This window comes from Microcaecilia unicolor, chromosome 8 (assembly GCF_901765095.1).
Source record: "Microcaecilia unicolor chromosome 8, aMicUni1.1, whole genome shotgun sequence".
NCBI lineage: Eukaryota > Metazoa > Chordata > Amphibia > Gymnophiona > Siphonopidae > Microcaecilia > Microcaecilia unicolor.
The window spans coordinates 121,504,931-121,525,644 of record NC_044038.1 but is presented as its reverse complement, the minus strand read 5'-3'; the positions used below and the strand labels follow the sequence as shown (position 1 = coordinate 121,525,644).

Sequence of the window (20,714 nt, the reverse complement as noted above, 5' to 3'; positions counted from 1 at the left end):
GCGCTTTCCCACTCATAGCAGGCTCAATGTGGCAGTGGAGGGTTAAGTGACTTGCCCAGAGTCACAAGGAGCTGCCTGTGCCTGAAGTGGAAATCGAACTCAGTTCCCCGGGACCAGAGTCCACCACCCTATTCTATTTCTATCGACTGCTTTTAGAAGTGGCCTAACAACACGGACTACCACATATCTCTACTGTAAATATAAAAATAATGGTATACTATCCCTGTGTGAAGCAATGGATGAAACGTAGTGTTGCCAAAGGGAGATGTTTTAACATGGGAAATGAGTGATAAAAAAGTGCAGCTGTAGTGGAACGACGTCTTTGAAGTGGAAAGAAAAAATGATCTATAAAATAAACACGTTATTTAATATTTAATGATAAAGTACTTCCATAATATAAACAAAATAAGCCATTAATATTCTTCAGCGCTCAACCTACAAGCGCAAAATACAAGAACATATTTCCCTTCTTTATTTGGTTACACGGCAATGACCCCGAATAAACGGATGTCGCGCCGAGTTTCTTTGCGCATGTGCGAAGTAGCTTTGGGGGTTACGGGCTTGCGCAGGCGCTTGTTTGTTCAGTCTGCGCCACGCCGTTGTTGGGACGGTTGGAGGTTTGTGGGGAGTTAGAAGTTTAGTTGGATTGCCACATTTTTATTGTTCGAACTTTGTTGAGTTGGGTTTTTATACTGTTATTTGGCCAGCGCTGTGTTGTTGGAGTTCAGAGGACATCACGTAGTGTCTTTTGAATAGCAGTTGTGTGTGCGGCCTGTACGACTCGAGGCGTGACGTTTAAAAAAAAACACCTTTGTGTGACGTGCCTTTGAGGCCTGCAGGCCTGATCCCGCTTAGAGCAAGCGAGCAAGCACAACGAGGTGCGCTAGCGATTTATACCTCCAAGTAAATCGGCATTTATTTTGCTTCAGGGAGGGGGGTGGATTGCAAATAGAGGTAGTGGTTCCGCGCTGGGGGGGGGGGGGGGAGGAGAGGAAGATGAGATGGTAGCGCAATGTAGTGAAATGGAGTTATGGGTGGAGATGAAGATGAGGGAATAAGAGTAGTTCGATGGGGGTGCTATAGCAAAAGGAGTGGGGGTGGGGGTGGAAGTATTGTGGAAGGCAGGAGATTCTGTGCCGCCAAGGGGATGCTTATTGATGGGTAACACAAATATTCTTCCTTTTTTTTTTCTTGTAGAACTAAACAGGAGTTTCTCGAACCTTTGTGAACTCGCTACTTCTAGGTCTCTTACTATGTCTGGCACTGAAACTACCGAGGGTTTTGTGGTCAAAGTGCGTGGCCTACCCTGGTCCTGTTCTGCTGATGAGATCCAGCGCTTTTTCTCAGGTATTGTTAAGTAGGTTTGTAGAATTCACCTGTGTTTATAGAAGTCATACTTATTTGTATAGAATGTGGTAAAAATCAGAATATACCTGCAAAGGAGTGGGGGCAGTGGGGGCCACTTTAGATTCAAGTGAACTGAAGGAGAGCCACCAAATACCTTTTCATGTTTGGCCTTGACACTGCTGATTACTGTGAGTCAATGACACCTTTTCCACCATTCTAACATAGTAACATAGTAGATGATGGCAGAAAAAGACCTGCACGGTCCATCCAGTCTGCCCAACAAGACAAACATGTGTAAACCTTACCTTGATTTGTACATGCCTTATTCAGGGCACAGACCGTACAAGTCTGTGCAGCAGTACTTCTTGCCTCCCAACCACCAGTCCTGCCTCCCATCACCGGCTCTGGCACAGACCGTATAAGTCTGCCCTCCACTATCCTCGCTTCCCAACCACCAGCCCCTCTTCCCCCCACCTGCTCCGCCACCCAATTTCGGCTAAGCTTCTGAGGATCCATTCCTTCTGCACAGGATTCCTTTATGCATATCCCACGCATGTTTGAATTTCGTTACCGTTTTCATCTCCACCACCTCCCACGGGAGGGCATTCCAAGCATCCACCACCATCTCTGTGAAAAAATACTTCCTGACATCTTTCCTGAGGCCGCTCCCCTTCAACCTCATTTCATGTCCTCTCGTTCTACTGCCTTCCCATCTCCGGAAAAGATTTGTTTGCGGATTAATACCTTTCAAATATTTGAACGTCCGTATCATATCACCCCTGTTCCTCCTTTCCTCCAGGTCAGCAAGTCTCTCCTCATACGTCTTGGAACGCAAATTCCGTACCATTCTCGTAGCTTTTCTTTGCACCGCTTCCATTTTTTTAACATCCTTCGCAAGGTACGGCCTCCAAAACTGAACAAAATACTCCAGGTGGGGCCTCACCAATGACTTGTACAGGGGCATCAACACTTCCTTCTGCTGATCACACCTCTCTCTATACAGCCTAGCAACCTTCTCGCTACGGCCACCGCCTTGTCACACTGTTTCGTCGCCTTCAGATCCTCGGATACTATCACCCCAAGATCCCTCTCCCCCTCAGTACCTATCAGACTCTCCCTGCCTAACACACAAGTCTCTTGGGTTTCTACTCCGTGAGTGCATCACTTTGCATTTCTTCGCATTGAATTTTAATTGCCAAACCTTAGACCATTCTTCTAGCTTCCTCAGATCCTTTTTCATGCTTTCCAGTCCCTCCCGGGTGTCCACTCTGTTGCAAATCTTAGTATCATCCGCAAATAGGCAAACTTTACCTTCTAACCCTACGGCAATGTCACTCACAAATATATTGAACAGAATCGGCCCAAGCACCGATCCCCTGAGGCACTCCACTACTCACCTTTCCCTCCTCCGAGCGAACTCCATTTACCACCACCCTCTGTCGTCTGTCTGTCAACCAGTTCCTAATCCAGTTCACCACTTCGGGACCTATCTTCAGCCCATCAAGTTTATTTAAGAACCTCCTGTGGGGAACCGTGTCAAAAGCTTTGCTAAAATCTAAGTAGATTACATCTATAGCATGTTGATGATTTAATTCTCCAGTTACCCAATCAAAGAATTCAATGAGATTCGTTTGGCACGATTTCCCTCTGGTAAAACCATGTTGTCTCGGATCTTGCAACTTATTGGCTTCTAGGAAATTCACTATCCTTTCCTTCAGCATGGCCTCCATTACTTTTCCAATATCCGAAGTGAGGCTTACCGGCCTGTAGTTTCCAGCTTCTTCCCTATCACTACTTTTGTAAAGAGGGACCACCTCCGCCGTTCTCCAATCCCTCGGAACCTCTCCCGTCTCCAAGTTTATTAAACAAATTTTTAAGAGGACCCGCCAGAACCTCTCTGAGCTCCCTCAATATTCTGGGGTGGATCCCGTCTGGTCCCATGGCTTTGTCCACCTTTAGCTTTCCAAGTTGTTGATACACACTCTCTTCCGTGAACGGTGCTCTATCCACTCCATTCTCAGGTGTACTTTTGCCAGTCCCTCTCGGTCCTTCTCCAGGATTTTCTTCAGAAGGACCGAGAGGGACTGGCAAAAGTCTGTTTTCAGACTTTTCATAGGGTGTATCTTCAAGGAGGCTGGCACTTCCAAATGCATTATTTGGCTATTGAGAAATGCCTTGTCCTCCAATTGTGTGGCACTTCATCCATGGCCCCCTGCCCCCTTTCTGATGTGAACTGAGGTAGAGTGTAGCAGAATAAGAGCCAGAATGATGATGAGGCAGCAGAGGCCTCCAGGGTTTGCCTCTGGCCCTTGGGCCGAACAACATATGAGTAGGGGCTTTCTTGATATACAGTATTTCTAACCCGTGGAAGTAATTTACTTGTATTTGGATAGCAGATACATTTGTGTGCTACCATAAGCATATTAAATGAGAGAGAATTTTTGTGACATTATTACTCTATCATGGCTTATGCTTATAAGGTTTATTTTGTGAGGTGTGAAGTGTTACATATGGTTTATGGCTTTATTAGCCGTTAAGCCTGTTAAAACGGGCGAGATTTGTAATTCTCACCTCCATGTCCAGCAAACCTCCTTTCTCCCCTGCCCTCCCCGCCCCCCCGATCCATGTCCAGCAACCGTCCTCTTTCCCTTGGCCTCCCCCCATGTCCAGCAACCCTCCTGGCCTCCCCCCCCCAATGTCCAGCAGCCCTCCTGTCTCCCCTGGCCTCTGCTTCTGCCTGCAGCGCTTCCACACGGAGGTGAGAGGCGCTGTCATGTCAGTGCAGGGGGCCCAATACGGAGGGGGGAGGGAGCGGTGGCGACGACGTTGGGGAGGGGGGAGGTGCGCCGGCGATGTTCCTTTCCTTCATCCGTTTCCCTCTCTGTTCCACCCTCTGACGTCATCACATCTTGACGCGAGGGCGGGACAGAGAGGGAAGTCTCTACTGCGCATTTGCCGGTGAGTTGGTCAGTTGTCTTTTATGTTTGATTATATGATGATATATTGCCCATTCCAGAATCTGAGTGGTTCACACTACTAATATTATAAAAAAAAAAATGTATATTTTCTCAATTCTATTGGCTAGTTCTAAGTACCTGAGAAGAGGTATAAGATATTAAATAGGATTAAAATGTTGCCCCAAAGAGTAGATATTGGTTTCAAAAGTCTATAGGCAACCAATGCTTCTCCCTGAGGGGTTGTGTAACATGATCAAATTCTCAAACCAGTAGTGACTTTTTATGGCAATGTTTTCAATTGCCTGTAAATGCCTACTATCTGTTGCAGATCTTGAAATAGGTATAGTGAGGGTTTGTTTTAATCAAATAAGGACCTGTTTGAAGAAATCAATATCAAGATAAAAAAGTTCTTGCTGAGTCCAGAGGAATGTGGCTCAAAAGACACTTTAACTGAATTATAGAAACATAATAACAGATAAGGGTTAAATGGCCCATCCAGTCTGCCCATCCTCAGTAACCACTAACTTCTCCTTTTCCTAAGAGATCCCATGTGCCTGTCCCACGCTCTCTTAAATCTGATAACAGTCCGCTCGTCTCCAAGACCTTCACTGGGAGGCCATTGCACGCATCCACCACTTTTTCTGTGAAAGAGTATTTTCTTAGATTCCTTAATTTGAAAAAGGCTCACGTATATTAACGCCACTGAGGTATTTAAACGTCTCTATCATATCCCCTTTCTCCCGCCTCTCTTCTAGAGTACACATGTTGAGGTTCATGAGTCTGTCCCTGTATGTTTTTTTTTTTTTTTATGACGGAGACCGCTTACCAGTTTCGTAGCCATCTTCTGGACAGTTCATCTCAGCAAAGTTAGTACAAAGTTAGTTCTTTTGAAATCTAGGACCTTCAGTCTTGAATAAGTCCTCTCATCCTTTGTATTAATATTAAACCATACCATTTGGTGATCACTAGATGCCAGGTGATCTCCCACCATTACACCAGAAACATTCCTCCCGTTTGTAAGAACCAGATCTAGAATAGCTCCATCCCATGTTGGTTCTGTTACCTGCTGCTGAAAAAATTCTCCCTGTAGAGAATCCAAGATCCCCTTTGCTTCTAGGCGACCCCGCAGCAGGGACACCACAGTCAACATCATGCATTTCCTTGTCATCAAGCAGATGAAGCCACTACGTATGGGTTGTGTCCATCAACCAGCAGGGGGAGATAGAGAGCACTCAACTTTTCACAGTGCCTCATGGCCAGCCAGCTCCACTGCCTCTTCAGTATTCTCTATCTCCCCAAGCAGGGTGGCTGCAGCTTCTTCGAGCTCCATCAAAAATTTGCCTTGGGGGTGGCTCCTGGCTTGCCAGTTGTTAGCCGGGGTGTTAGAGGCTATAGCAGCTTCACTTTGAAGGCACGTAGGTTAGCCCTTTCCCTGCCTTACCCATGCCCCTGTGGATGTGGACATATTAGCTTGCTTTTCCCTGTCCTTTCCCACTCAGTGGATGCAGGCACATTGGTTCGCCTTTCCCTGCCTTTCCCACTTATCTGAACTTCCGGAGTGTTTTTATTTACCTCTTTTGCCTCTGCTTTCCTCACAGCGTTAAAAAAAACTTTTTTTTTTTTTTTTTTTCTTGAGATTCTTCTGCAGGACCGGAGCTGTGATACTTGGTCTAGTGAGGTAAGAGAGTTTTCTGACTCCTCCGGGGTGGGCCCGCGAGCGGGACATTTTTGGCGCGAACCGCCATTTTTGAATTTTACCGCCGTTTTCGGCGATGGCCGCGGAGACTGTAAAGCGCTGTTCTAAATGTGGCAAGCGCAAATCAGCAGCGGGGCTCTGTAATTCGTGCTGTACAGACGGTAGAGCCGGCCCGAGCATGGCGCTCTGAACTGGCAGCGGATGCCATTTTGGATTTTCCACATGGCGCGGCCTCCGTTGCGACGGAGAGCCCTGATTCCGGGGGGGGGGGGGGGGGGTGTCCTCTGATTGAGGCTAATAATAGAGCTGATAGCCCTGGGCAGGATCCGGGGCGGTCAGGGAGCGGCTTTCTCCCCTGATTTTGTTTTAATGCTGCATAGGGCGTACATGCTTAAAGGAGCTCTTCCACAGGGATCTTCGGACCCTCTGCCTGCCCCCCCCCCCCCCCCCCCCCTGGTGGATCCTGGCCTTTTGGAGTTGGCTTTGCGTGTTTCTTATCCTCCTGATAAACGCAGAAGGGCTAATTCCCCTTCTGAGTGTGGCGCACCCCCTTTTCCCCCCCGTGGTCGGGCTATGAGGATTCTGAGGGGTCTGGCAGAACTTCTTGGGCTGAGGAGCCAGAGTCAGGTGCAGAATTGCCACAGGAGCTTGATGATCCGTCTGCGGTGAGGATTTTCCACCTCGAGGAGCTGCCAGCGCTTATTTCAGATGCCTTACAAGCCCTCTCGATTGAAGATCCTGGGAGTGGCACAGCCTCCTCTGTTAATCCAAGGATGGCTAGTACCAGAAAGCCTGCTTGAGCCTGTCCTTTGCATGACTCCATCCAAGAGCTTATTTCGGCTCAATGAGCTGACCCCGAGGGACCTTTGAAGGTTGCCAGGGCTATGGGGCAATTATACCCTCTGAGTGAGGAACATTTGGCTCGCTTTGCAATGCCTAAAGTGGATGCCCTGGTCACGGGTGTGACAAAGAGAACTAACCTCCCTGTTGAAGGAGGTGTTGCCCTGAAGGATATTCAAGACCGCAGGCTTGATTCCGCTCTGAAGCGGTCCTTTGATTTGGCAGGTCTCACTGTTCTTGCGTCTGCATGCAGTTGTTATGCTGCTAGAGCCTGCCTGGCTTGGTTACAGCAGGCAGTGGAACAGCCCGGTGATGGAGCGGAGTCCTTATCTGTAGTGGCTCCGCAGATGGAGTCGGCCTTGTCCTTTTTGGCTGACGCCCTTTATGATATGGTCAGAGCTTCGGCTAAACAAATGGCTGTAGCAGTGGTGACTCGCCGCACTCTTTGGCTACGACATTGGGCGGCGGACATGGCCTCTAAGCAAAGGTTGGTGAAGTTGCCCTTTCAAGGCCTTCTCCTGTTTGGTGAGGAGCTGGAAAACATTGTTAAAGGCCTGGGGGATTCCAAACCTCAGCGCTTGCCCGAAGATAGGCTGAAGCCTTCTTCTAAGGGTCAGGCGGTCCGCTCCTCTTACAGACCTCGCTTCCTTGAAGCTAGAAGGTACCGCACAGGGCGTGCTGCTGGGTTCACTTCGCGTGCCCGCTTTCAGCAGAGAAACTCCTTTCGCTCGGACAAACGTTCCGCAGCTGCCGGTTCAAGGACTGGAGTTCAGGGGCGACCCTCTCAATGATGGTGCGCCGGCCCCCTCCTCGTTTCCTGTCATCGGAGGAAGACTTTCCCCCTTTTTGAGGAGTGGGCCAAAATCTCCGCATATCAGTGAGTCTTGGACCTGATCAGAGACGAATACCGAATAGAATTTGATGCCCCGGTGAGAGACGTGTTTGTGGAGTCCCGATGTGGTTCTGCCGCCAAACAGGCGGCGGTAGAGGAGACTTTGCACAGTCTGTGCCAGATAGGGGCTGTGACCCCGGTACCTCCTGCCGAACAAGGTTTAGGACGCTACTCTATTTACTTTGTGGTGCCACGAAAAGGCGGGTCTTTTCGCCCGATCCTGGACTTAAAAGAGCTAAACAAGTCCTTAGAGTGCAGCATTTTCACATGGAAACCCTGCGCTCCGTCATTGCGCCGGTACAGCCAGGAGAGTTTCTCACGTCTCTGGACCTGAAAGAAACTTCCTTGCACATACCAATTTGGCCCCCGCACCAGAAGTTTCTGCGGTTTGCGGTGTTGGGAAAACATTTCCAGTTTCGGGCCTTGCCTTTTGGCCTCGCCACAGCTCCCCGAACCTTCTCCAAGGTAATGGTGGTGGTAGCTGCCTTTCTTAGGCGAGAGAGTATCCGGGTTTACCCGTACCTAGACGACTGGCTCATCAGAGCAGACTCAGAAAAAAAGTAATCTAGCTACAGCCAGAGTGGTTTCAGTCCTTCAGTCTCTGGGCTGGGTCGTCAATATGGCCAAAAGTTACCTGACCCCCTCACAATCTCTAGAATATTTGGGGGCCAGGTTCGACACAGCCTCGGGCTATATGTTTCTTCCCGAGCAAAGGCGGTGCAAGCTTCAGAATCAGGTCCGTCTGCTCCTGAGGATGCCCCGCCCGCGAGCTTGGGACATTGTCCAGCTGTTGGGATCGATGACGGCCACCTTGGAAGTGGTGCCATGGGCGAGAGCGGACCTGAGACCTCTACAGTATTCTCTACTTCAACGATGGTCTCCAGTATCTCAGGATTATCAGTGCAGACTTTCTTGGCTCCCTGCGGCCCGCCTCAGTATGGAGTGGTGGCTCTCGGACAGCATGTTTCGGCGGAGAATGCCGCTGGCGCTCCCCGATTGGTGCCTAGTGGTGACAGATGCCAGCCTGAAGGGCTGGGGCGCACATTGCCAGGGGAAGCATGCCCAGGGTCTGTGGACGCCCGACGAGTCGGAGTGGTCTATCAACCGCCTGGAGTTGAAAGCGGTGTTTCTGGCTCTTCTGGCCTTTCAAGTGACCCTGGAAGGATTGGCTGTCCGAGTGATGTCGACAACACGACAGCAGTGGCCTACATAAATCGACAAGGTGGCACTCAGTGCAGAGCTCTAGCCGCGCATCTACAGTCCCTGTCAGCAGCTCACATTGCAGGTCAGAGCAACATGCAAGCCGACTATCTAAGCAGGCATCAGATCGATCCAGCGGAGTGGGAATTAGCAGACGATGTAGTCCTGCAGATATGTGCCAAATGGGGCAAGCCAGGGATGGATCTTATGGTGACCAGTTCCAATGCCAAAGTCCCATGCTTCTTCAGCAGACGGAGGGATCCTCGCTCTGCCGGGTTGGATGCCTTGGCTCAACCCTGGCCTCTGGGCTTGATGTATGTCTTCCCTCCGTGGCCCTTGATAGGGCGAGTGCTCCTGCGGATTCGGCTGCATCCAGGAGAAGTGGTGCTCATCGCCCCGGATTGGCCCAGGAGGCCTTGGTATGCGGACCTCCGACAGATGCTGTTGGAGGCTCCCTTTCCGTTCTGGTTCCGCACCTGTTGTCACAGGGTCCTGTGGCCATGGAGGACGCCTGCCGCTTTGGTCTTATGGCATGGGGATTGAGAGGGCGCAATTGAGAGATAAAGGCTACTCAAATAAGGTAATTTCCACTCTCCTGCAGGCCCGTAAGTGCTCCACTTCCGTGGCTTATGCCAGGATTTGGCGCCAGTTTGAAGTCTGGTGTGTTTCAAGAGCGCTTTCTCTGTTGCGGGCTCCTGTCTTGCCTATTCTGGATTTTTTGCAGGATGGTGTACACAAAGGCTTGGCCTATAATTCCCTGCGGGTGCAAGTGGCAGCATTCGCCTCCCTGCGTGGCAAGGTTGAAGGCGTGTCGTTAGCTGCTCATCCAGATGTGGCATGGTTTCTTAGGTGCTTCGGCTCCGTCCTCCCATGTGGGCACCTTGTCCAGCTTGGAACCTGGGGTTAGTATTGAAGGCCCTTCAGGGGGCTCCCTTTGAACCGCTTCGGCGTGCTTCAGAGAAAGATTTGACACTGAAGGCCGTCTCTTTAGTGGCCATTACCTCGGCAAGACGGGTGTCAGAGCTCCAGGCGCTGTCCTGTAGAGACCCTTTTCTGCAATTCTCAGAGTCAGGGGTCACGGTTTGGACCGTTCCTTTCTTCATGCCTAAGGTGGTTTCAGCGTTTCACCTAAACCAGCCTGTTTTTCTTCCCTCCTTTGTTGAGGAGGAGTTTCCAGATTCATTTGGGCAGTTGCACCTTTTGGATGTGCGCAGGACTCTGTTGCAGTATCTGCGAATTACAAATTCTTTCAGGACCTCTGATCATCTTTTTGTGCTGTTTGCAGGTCCTCGCAGAGGGTCTTCAGCGTCTAAAGCCACTATTGCCCGTTGGCTCAAAGAAGCTATCTTTTCAGCATATCTGCTGTCTGGCTGGGCTCCGCCTGAAGCCTTTAAGGCACATTCCAGAAGAGCGATTTCCTCTTCCTGGGCAGAAACTGGAGCACTGTGTCTTCATGACATTTGCAGTGCTGCAACATGGGCTTCTAAGCTCTCTTTCGCCCGACATTACAGGCTGGATGTGGCTGCCAGGAGGGATGCGCGTTTTGGAGCACAGGTGCTAGCGCGTGGTGTGGCTTGTTCCCATCCTATTTAGGGATTGCTTTGTTACATGCCATACGTAATGGCTTCATCTGCTTGATGACAAGGAAGGGAAAATTAGGTTCTTACCATGGTAATTTTCTTTCCTTTAGTCATAGCAAATGAAGCCATGAGCCCTCCCTGTATGATTGTCTGTATTGCAGTGATTCTGATTTTAGGTGCTGTTCTTGTTTCCTGAAGTTATATTCCTTCCTTGGGGAGTCGGAAAACAGTCTTCAGGATTCTTGTTACAGTTATAGGAGGATGAGTTCATTCCCTCCAGTTCATGTTTTGGGAGGATGAGTTTATTCCCTCCAGGAGGATGCAAGTATTCCCTCTGTTTATACAAAGTGGAGGACGAGTTTATTCCCTCCAGGAGGATGAGATCATTCCCTCCTTTTTTGAGTTTATGCCCTTGTTAAGGGGCTATCGTTCGCTGTGAGGAAAGTTCATGTTATTCCCATTGCGGTTTGCCATACTGCTTTGGAAGCTTCAAATACTGATGAGGCAGTGGAGCTGGCTGACCATGAGGCACTGTGAAAAGTTGAGTTTGCTCTCTATCTCCCCCCTGCTGGTTGATGGACACAACCCATACGTAATGGTTTTATCTGCTATGACTAAAGGAAAGAAAATTATCATGGTAAGAACCTAATTTTCCCATTAAAATCACCTATCGGTAGTACTTCCCCTTACCTGCTGCTGAAAAATTCTCCCTGTAGAGAATCCAGGATCCCTTTGCTTCTAGGCGACCCCGCAGCAGGGACACCACAGTCAACATCATGCATATTAAAATCACCTATCAGTAGTACTTCCCCTTTCCTAGCTACCTTGTGAATGTCTTCAATTAAGTCTTTCCATTTCTTCTGACTGTGAAGGTGACCTATATATTATTCTAATGTAAATGCATTTTCCTTCCCTCTTACCAGTTTAACCCAGAGTAGTTCTTCAGTTCTGTCACTTTAATAATTAACATATGCTTCTATTCCACCCTTTTTTCCTAACCTGTCTTTCCTGAATAGATTATAGTGAGGTATAACTATAGCCCAGTCATGATTCTTCGTGAACCACGTCTCTGTGACTGCCAATAAATCCAAGTTTGCTTCTCTCATTGCAGTCTGTAGATTTTGAAGTTTGTTTCCCATACTGTGTGCATTGGTATGCAAGGCTCTCCAGATGTTACTCTTTTTCCTGCTTTCTAAAAGGGTATTAGATGGCTTACCTTCCTGAGGGCTTTTCTAACCCATCCCCAGCAAATGTACTACTGCTACTTATCATTTCTATAGCGCTACTAGACGTACGCAGCGCTGTACACTTGAACATGAAGAGACAGTTCCTGCTTGACAGAGCTTAGAATCTAATTAGGACAAACAGGATAAACGAGATAAGGGAATATTAAAGTGAGGATGAGAAAATAAGGGTTCTGAACAAGTGAATAAGGGTTAGGATTTAAAAGCAGCATCAAAAAGGTGGGCTTTGAGCTTAGATTTGAAGAAGGCCAGAGATGGAGCTTGATGTACCGGCTCAGGAAATGTAGTTTAAAGCCTTTGGATGAAATCCCATGCCCATGCTGACTTCATACATTTTAAATTCTTGCTGACCTCCTTTCAGTCTGCTCTATGTGCCATACAGGACTATTACATCCAGTTGACAAATTCTCTTGGCTCAAACCCTCAACGTCTGTTTGGCACACTGAACTCTCTCCTCAAAGTACCTTCATCTCCAACCCCCCCTTCACTTTCCCCCCAGACTCTGACTGAGTTCTTTCATGATAAGGTTCACAAGATTAAACTTGAATTCTCAACTAGGTCACCTCCACCTCTCCTTTCCTTAGTCCATTCTCTCAACCCTCCAACCCCTGCCTCCTTTTCTGAAATTACTGAAGAGGAAACTACACATCTTATTTCCTCCTCGAAACCTACTACCTGTTCCTCTGATCCTATTCCCACCCATCTACTTAACACTATCTCTCCTACTGTCATCCCTTTTATCTGTCATATCCTCAATCTTTCACTGGCCACTGCGACTGTTCCTGATGCCTTCAAACATGCCGTAGTCACACCACTCCTTAAAAAACCTTCATTGGACCCTACCTGTCCTTCTAAATATCGCCCCATCTCCCTCCTCCCTTTCCTATCCAAGATACTTGAACGTGCTGTTCACCGCCGTTGCCTTGACTTTCTTTCATCTCAAGCTATTCTTGATCCACTTCAATCTGGCTTTCGCCCCCTTCGTTCAACTGAAACAGCGCTTGCTAAAGTCTCCAATGATGTGGAGGAGTGGTTAGGGTGGTTGACTCTGTTCCTGGGGAACTCAGGAACTGAGTTCAATTCCCACTTCAGGCACAGGCAGCTCCTTGTGACTCTGGGCAAGTCACTTAATCCTCCATTGCCCCAGGTACAAATATAAGTACGTGTATATAATATGTAAGCCGCATTGAGCCTGCCATGAGGGGAAAGTGCGGGGTACAAATGTAACAAAAAAAAAATTCTGTTCCTGGCCAGATCCAAAGGTCTCTATTCTATCCTCATCCTTCTCGATCTATCTGCTGTTTTTGACACTTGATCGCAGCCTACTCCTTGATACGCTGTCCTTGGATTTCAGGGCTCTGTTCTTTCCTTGTTTTCTTATCATCTCTCCCAGCGTACCTTTAGTGTATACTGTAGTGGATCCTCCTCTACTTCTATCCCACTGTCAGTTGATGTACCTCAGGGATCTGTCGGGGGACCTCTTCTCCATCTATACTTCTTCCCTTGGTACTTGGGACCGGACGGGATCCACCCCAGGATATTGAGGGAGCTCAGAGAGGTTCTGGCGGGTCCTTCTAAAGTTTTGTTTAATAAATCCTTGCAGACGGGAGAGGTTCCGAGGGATTGGAGAATGGCGGATGTGGTCCCTCTTTACAAAAGTGGCGCTAGGGAAGAAGCTGGAAACTACAGGCCGGTAAGCCTTACCTTGGTTATTGGAAAAGTAATGGAAGCGATGCTGAAGGAAAGGATAGTGAATTTCCTGGAAACCAATAAGTTGCAAGATCCGAGACAACATGATTTTACCAAAGGGAAATCGTGCCAAACGAATCTCATTGAGTTCTTTGATTGGGTGACCGGAGAACTGAATCAGGGACGAGCTACAGACGTAATCTACTTAGATTTCAGCAAAGCTTTTGACATGGTTCCCCACAGGAGGCTCTTAAATAAACTGGACGGGCTGAAGGTAGGACCCGAAGTGGTGAACTGGATTAGGAACTGGTTGACGGACAGACACCAGAGGTTGGTGGTTAATGGAATTTGCTTGGATGAGGGAAAGGTGAGTAGTGGAGTGCCTCAGGGATCGGTGCTGGGGCCGATTCTGTTCAATATATTTGTGAGTGACATTGCCGAAGGTTTAGAAGGTAAAGTTTGCTTATTTGCGGATGATACTAAGATCTGTAACAGAGTGGACACCCGGGAGGGAGTGGAAAACATGAAAAAGGATCTCAGGAAGCTAGCAGAATGGTCTAAGGTTTGGCAATTAAAATTCAATGCGAAGAAATGCAAAGTGATGCACTTAGGGAGTAGAAATCCACGGGAGACGTATGTGTTAGGCGATGAGAGTCTGATAGGTACGGATGGGGAGAGGGATCTTGGGGTGATAGTATCTGAGGATTTGAAGGCGACGAAACAGTGTGACAAGGTGGTGGCCGTAGCTAGAAGGTTGCTAGGCTGTATAGAGAGAGGTGTGACAAGCAGAAGAAAAGAGGTTTTAATGCCCCTGTATAAGTCGTTGGTGAGGCTCCACCTGGAGTATTGTGTTCAGTTGTGGAGGCCGTTTCTTGCTAAGGATGTAAAAAGAATTGAAGCAGTGCAAAGGAAAGCTACGAGAATGGTATGGGATTTGCGTTCCAAGACGTATGAGGAGAGACTTGCTGACCTGAACATGTATACCCTGGAGGAAAGGAGAAACAGGGGTGATGTGATACAGATGTTCAAATATTTGAAAGGTATTAATCCGCAAACGAACCTTTTCCGTAGATGGGAAGGCGGTCGAAGTAGAGGACATGAAATGAGATTGAAAGGGGGCAGACTCAAGAAAAATGTCAAGAAGTATTTTTTTCACAGAGAGAGTGGTGGATGTTTGGAATGCCCTCCCGCGGGAGGTGGTGGAGATGAAAACTGTAACGGAATTCAAACATGCGTGGGATAAACATAAAGGAATCCTGTTCGGAAGGAAGGGATCCTCAGGAGCTTAGCAAAGATTGGATGGCAGAGGCGGGGTTAGTGCTGGGCAGACTTATACGGTCTGTGCCCTGAAAATGACAGATACAAATCAAGGGGCTGGTGGTTGGGAGGCGGGGCTAGTGCTGGGCAGACTTATACGGTCTGTGCCCTGAAAAAGACAGATACAAATCAAGGTAAGGTATACAGAAAAAGTAGCACATATGAGTTATCTTGTTGGGCAGACTGGATGGACCGTGCAGGTCTTTTTCTGCCGTCATCTACTATCTGGCATATTTTCAAAGCACTTAGGCTTCCAAAGTTCCATAGAAACCTATGGAACTTTGGAAGGCTAAGTGTTTTGAAATTATGCCTGCATGCTACTCTGATCTCATCCCATGGTTTTCAGTATCATCTTTACGCTGATGACTCCCAGATCTACCTCTCCACACCAGAAATCTCAGCAGGAATCCAGGCCAAAGTATCAGCCTGCCTGTCTGACATTGCTGCCTGGATGTCTCAGCGCCATCTGAAACTAAATATGACAAATACTGAGCTTCTCATCTTTTTTCCTAAACCAACCTTTCCTCCTCCCCCATTCTCTATTTCTGTGAATAACACTCTCATCCTTCCTGTCTCATCAGCTCGTAACCTTTGACTCCTCACTCTCCTCTGCACATATTCAACAGACTGCCAAAACTAGTCGTTTCTTTCTCTATAATATCAGCAAAATTCACCCTTTCCTTTCTGAGCACACTACCAGAACTCTCATCCACACTCTTATCACCTCTCGCTTTAGACTATTGCAACTTGCTTCTTACAGGTCTCCCACTTAGCCATCTCTCTCCTCTTCAATCTGTTCAAAATTCTGCTGCACGACTAATATTCCGCCAGTGTCGTTATGCTCATATTAGCCCTCTCCTCAAGGCACTTCACTGGCTTCCTATCCGTTTCCGCATACAGTTCAGACTCCTCTTATTGACCTATAAGTGCATTCACTCTGCAGCTCCTCAGTACCTCTCCACTCTCATCTCTCCCTACATTCCTCTCCGGGAACTCCCTTCACTAGGTAAATCTCTCTTATCTGCACCCTTCTCCTCCACTGCTAACTCCAGCCTCCGTTCCTTTTATCTTGCTGCACCATATGCCTGGAATAGACTTCCTGAACCGGTACATCAAGCTCCATCTCTGGCTGTCTTCAAATCTAAGCTAAAAGCCCACCTTTTTGATGAGGGTCACGTGGTACCATGAGAGAGAGCGGTCGCTGAAAAGCGGAGCTCCCATGCTTCCTCGATTTAATTATTGGCAATATCAACAAACGACCCAAGCCTCAATAACAAAAACCTCTCGTGATACATCGGAAGGGGAAGAGAATGAGAAAAGTACTTTAAATTGCTGGTCGGCGGCGAAATGGCGTCTTAAAGAAAAGGAGAAAAGGCCCAGGAGCCGAAGATGGCGGAAAGCCCCACACGACAGGGCTCCACTGTATGCTCTGCGTGGACTGCTGAGATAACAGCTGAGGTGACGGCGGCGGTGGAAGCAGTGCTAGATAAAAAAACTACAAGCTCTGTACGACAGCAGAGGTCACACATGAAAGACTCGATGGCTTTCACCTGGATCTAGACCACATGCAACAGCGAGTGGGAGACATAGAGGACCGTTTGCAAGTGGATGAGGAACCTTGAGCGGCGCTCCAGAAGAAAGTAACGGAGTTGGAACAAAAGCTAGATGACTTGGAAAATCGTGCAAGGAGGAATAACTTGTGATTAGTCGGGCTTCTGGAAAATCTGAAAGACTGGGAGCTGGTGAATTTTTTGGAGCGCTGGCTTGCAGAGATGCTGCAATTAAACAATCTACCAGATCCGCTACGCATTGAGCGAGCCCATAGGATAGGGCCACACCGACAGTCAACGGAAAAGCCTCGGGTGGTCATTTTGAAACTTTTGCAGTACGGGCATAAGCAGGCGATTCTAAAGGCGATAAGAGCGGGACAAGGATTACAATATGAAGGCCGGAAGATACTTTGCTTCCAAGACTATTCAATTAGCGTGGCGGCGGCGAGGCGCGCATTTGCCCCGATATGCGCTGAGCTCTACGAGAGGAAGATAAAATTTTTCTTGATATACCCAGCTAAACTGCGGCTCTATCATGATGGAGTGGAAAAGAATTATGAGACAGTAGAGAAAGCCAGAGACTTTTTGAAATCACTGCCAGCTAGAGCCGCACAGTAAGAGAAGAGCTGCTAACTACTACAGCGGAGGAAGGACAACCAGAAGAGAGAAGAAAGCTGAGGAGACCTAAGGACTTATGGAAACTACAAAAGACAACACAATGAGGCACAGATAAAATTCTGACAGAGAGACCGGACTTTCCACTGGAGAGATTGAGCTCACTATAAGCCCTAGAGAGGTGAGAAAAGCAGACCTTTACCATAAAGAAGCTGATGGATGAGACACCGGAAAGCGTGAGGAATTAGAGATAAATAGAACAAGCTGGAGGGAAGCCATCCTCCTTAATAGATAGTGGAGAAGAGTACAATTTGAACACTGATTCGCGGAGCGGGCACAACGTGGCGCGTGGCCCCTCGGACCCGAGAGATAAGCTGAATTTTCTCCCTCAAGTCTTTCTGTATAAGGTTTATTCTTATTATTGATTTCAAATGGTATTGAAGGTGTATATAGATCTAGTATAATTGTATGAGGGGTAGTAAGGCGGGGGGGGGGGGGGGGAGTATGGCTGCAGACGAGGCTTGGGGTGAAGGGAGGAAGTGGGGTACCTATGCATGAAGAGTTCTGAGTAGAACTCAAGGGGATAGGGATGGGAGGGGTAGAGCTGTTGGGGGGGGGGGTTTGGGGGGGGAGCAGGGGAGGGGGGGAGGGCAGGATGAACAACAGAAGATTATAAACCTAATTAACAAAGATGTTATTACAGGGATTGAACAGTCACAGTTGCAATGCTGGAGGAGGGGTAAGCTGGGATACCTCTCTTCCCGTGGAGATGATAAGGCATGGAGAATAAGCATAACGGGATTATATAAGGGACGGGTAAGGTAAAGATAATGTCATGGAATGTGGAGGGAATAACATCACCAGTTAAATGTCCCAAAATATTTCAGCTATTGAACAGAAACAAAGTACACATAGCCATGCTCCAAGAAATACATCTGACTGAGCTGGAACATCAAAAGCTGTGCCGATGGTGGGTAGGAGACCTGGTGGATAGTCCCACGTCAAATAAAAAAGCAGGGGTAGTTATACTGGTTTGTAAAGGGCTACAGTGTGAGTTTAAGCGTCGAATTATAGACTCGCAGGGTAGATATGTTGTCCAGCAAATTATACTAAATCAGAGACCAATGTTGCTGGTTAACATATATGCGCCAAATCAATATGATAAATTTTTTCAGACTATTATTAGACATACACAGAGTTTTGATCATATGCCAGTGATAATTGGGAGGGGGGGGGGATTTTAATCAGGTTTATGATCCCATGGTGGACTGTACTGGCCCCTCGCGGATTAGGCCGGTGAATTACTCTAGGGGAGTGCCGTGGGTATGCTCAGAACTGGAATTGCTAGACTCCTGGCGATTGTTACATCCAGAAGAGCGCGATTACACTCACTTATCTAGCGCTCATGGCACGCAGTCACGTATAGACTATCTGTTAATATCCCAACGTACTGCGACTTATTTGGAAAGGGTGGAAATAGGTCCAACACAAGTGCCAGATATGGATTACACTACATTGGGGGATTGAACCTGAGCGACCCTTTTACTGGAAGTTTCCGCGAGCACTATATTATGATTCACAGTTTCATACATTTATGAAAGATAAGTGGAAGGACTATACAGAGACTTATAGAGGCAGTCTTCATTCGAATCCCGTACTATTTTGGGAGGCAGCCAAGGCGGTACTGTGAGGCCACATAATACCATACTCAGCTCATAAAAAGAAAGTGAGGGAGGCAGCGCAGGTGTGATTAGAGGCGAGAGTATGGCAGCTTCGACAGTTGTATGGTAAGACACAATCTAATAGCCATAAGAAATTGCTGGTGACGGCACAAGTAGAACTGAACCAAATGATTCAGTCGAGAACACAGAAATCACTGGTTTACTTCAAGTACCAACTGTACAAACATGCAAACAAACGGGAAACTGTTGGCGAGGTTAGTTAATCAAGTAGGGGGAAGGAGATGGGTGGCACAAATCCAAGATGACCAGGGAACTCGACACCACACAAATGAGGGCATTACTAAGGTATTTGAAACATTTTACACTCGATTATACTCTCAACTGAAAGATGAGGGCCTAGAAGCAACAACATATTAGAGGGCCTGGTATTACCGCAAATTACGAGTCACCAGAGGGCTATACTAAACGCGGAGATCTCGGAAGATGAAGTTCGATGGTGTATAAGGGATAGTCCACTATATAAATCACCGGGGGTGGATGGCTTTACAGCAGAAGTGTATAAAATCTTGATTGAAGTGGGGGCGTGTGTGGCAAAGGTTTTTAACCTCCATGTAGCAAGAGGAGAACTCCCCAGTTTGCTGCGTATAGCGCAAATAATTGTGCTCCTAAAGCCAGGGAAAGATCCGACTAGGGCAGAGTCATATCGCCCAATATCCTTACTATCGTATGAAGCTAAACTACTGGCAAAGATTATGGCAAATAGACTGGCTAGATTCCTACCCCAGCTGGTGTTAGACCCACAGGTGGGGTTCGTATGGGAGCGCTCGGTAACGAAGAATGTGCGAAATATTTTACAGGCTTTGGAGCAGATAAAACTTGGTCGAATCCCTTCCATATTAATAAGTTTTGATGCCCACAAAGCATTTGATAGAGTGAGATGGGATTTTATGTTTGAGGTATTGGAAACCTATGGGATGAATGGGTTTTTTAGAAAAGCTATTGAAACATTATACAACGGCCCACTAGCAGAGGTGACAGTGAATGGAGAGTGATAGGGCAATTTGAGATAGCCAGAGGCACTAGACAGGGCTGTCCCCTGTCACCCCTTCTATTTGTACTGGTGCTAGACCTGTTACTCCGAGATATTATGGGAATGCCAGATGTGCAGGGGGTACAAATGGGTGCAGAGCATTTTAAGATTTTCACCTTTGCAGACGAACTACTGGTCATCCTTAGGCAGCCAAAGGTATCACTGTTAATCATCTTGGAGATATTTAAAGAATACGGATATTTTTCAGGTTTCGGCCTTAATCTGGATAAATCTTAGATTCAACCACTATATATGAGAGAGGACGAGTGGGCTAGTTTAAACTGTCCACTCAAGCGAACAGATCATTCATTTAATATTTAGGAGTACAGCTACCGGGGGACCCAGCACAATTGTATCAGCTAAATATAACTAAATTGGTTGAGTTTACAAAACAGCTCCTAGTTCGGTGGTCTAACTCGCCACTCTCACTGATAGGAAGAATCTCCTTGTTTAATATGATAATCTTTCCGAAATGGCTTAATTACTTTCAAATTCTGCCAATATACCTCAAGAAAAGAGATTGGAGGAGGGTGATGGGAATGCTATCCAAGTTTTTCTGGAATAAAAGGCGCCCGCAGATAAAATGGCACCATATGTTAGATGCATGGGAAAGGGGGGGTTTGGAGTCTTGGATCTACTGCGTTATAATAGGGCATGCCTACTGAGGCATCTAGGGGATTGGCTGTTAGACACTGCATATTTCACCCCATGGGAGGCGGAGGAGGCATGGGTTAGTCCATTGCCAAAAACCCTACGGCAAAGCTTATTGATCAGACCTCTTAGATTGCTATGGAGAGAGTTAGGCCGAGTGTGGGCTTTTGACGCAAGGCAAAGTGGACTGATGCCCATAACTGGGAATGGGGATTTTCCCTCAGGTATGGATAATCTAAGGTTTAGAATTTGGAGACAAGGGGGGATAAATAGGGTACAAGACATAGTGGATTCAGCCGGTAATATCAGGAGACTGAACACTTTGGGGCTTGGAGAAGTAACATGGGTGGACACATTTGCATAT

At 47.5% G+C, this 20,714-nt stretch overlaps 1 protein-coding gene across 4 annotated transcripts in view; it reads left to right on the top strand.

The window, feature by feature from the left end:
• Window positions 1-562: 562 nt before the first annotated feature.
• HNRNPH1 (heterogeneous nuclear ribonucleoprotein H1) overlaps window positions 563-20,714 on the top strand; it is a 262,634-nt gene continuing 242,482 nt past the window's right edge. For 2 of the 4 annotated variants that reach the window (XM_030213130.1, XM_030213126.1), the window contains exons 1-2: window positions 563-617; window positions 1,198-1,347. In XM_030213130.1, coding sequence (XP_030068990.1) covers window positions 1,254-1,347 — 94 coding nt within the window. In that variant the 5' untranslated portion in view covers window positions 563-617; window positions 1,198-1,253. Of the gene's footprint in view, window positions 618-642; window positions 904-1,197; window positions 1,348-20,714 lie in introns of those variants that run through there. The other 2 variants (XM_030213127.1, XM_030213129.1) reach the window with 2 other exon arrangements.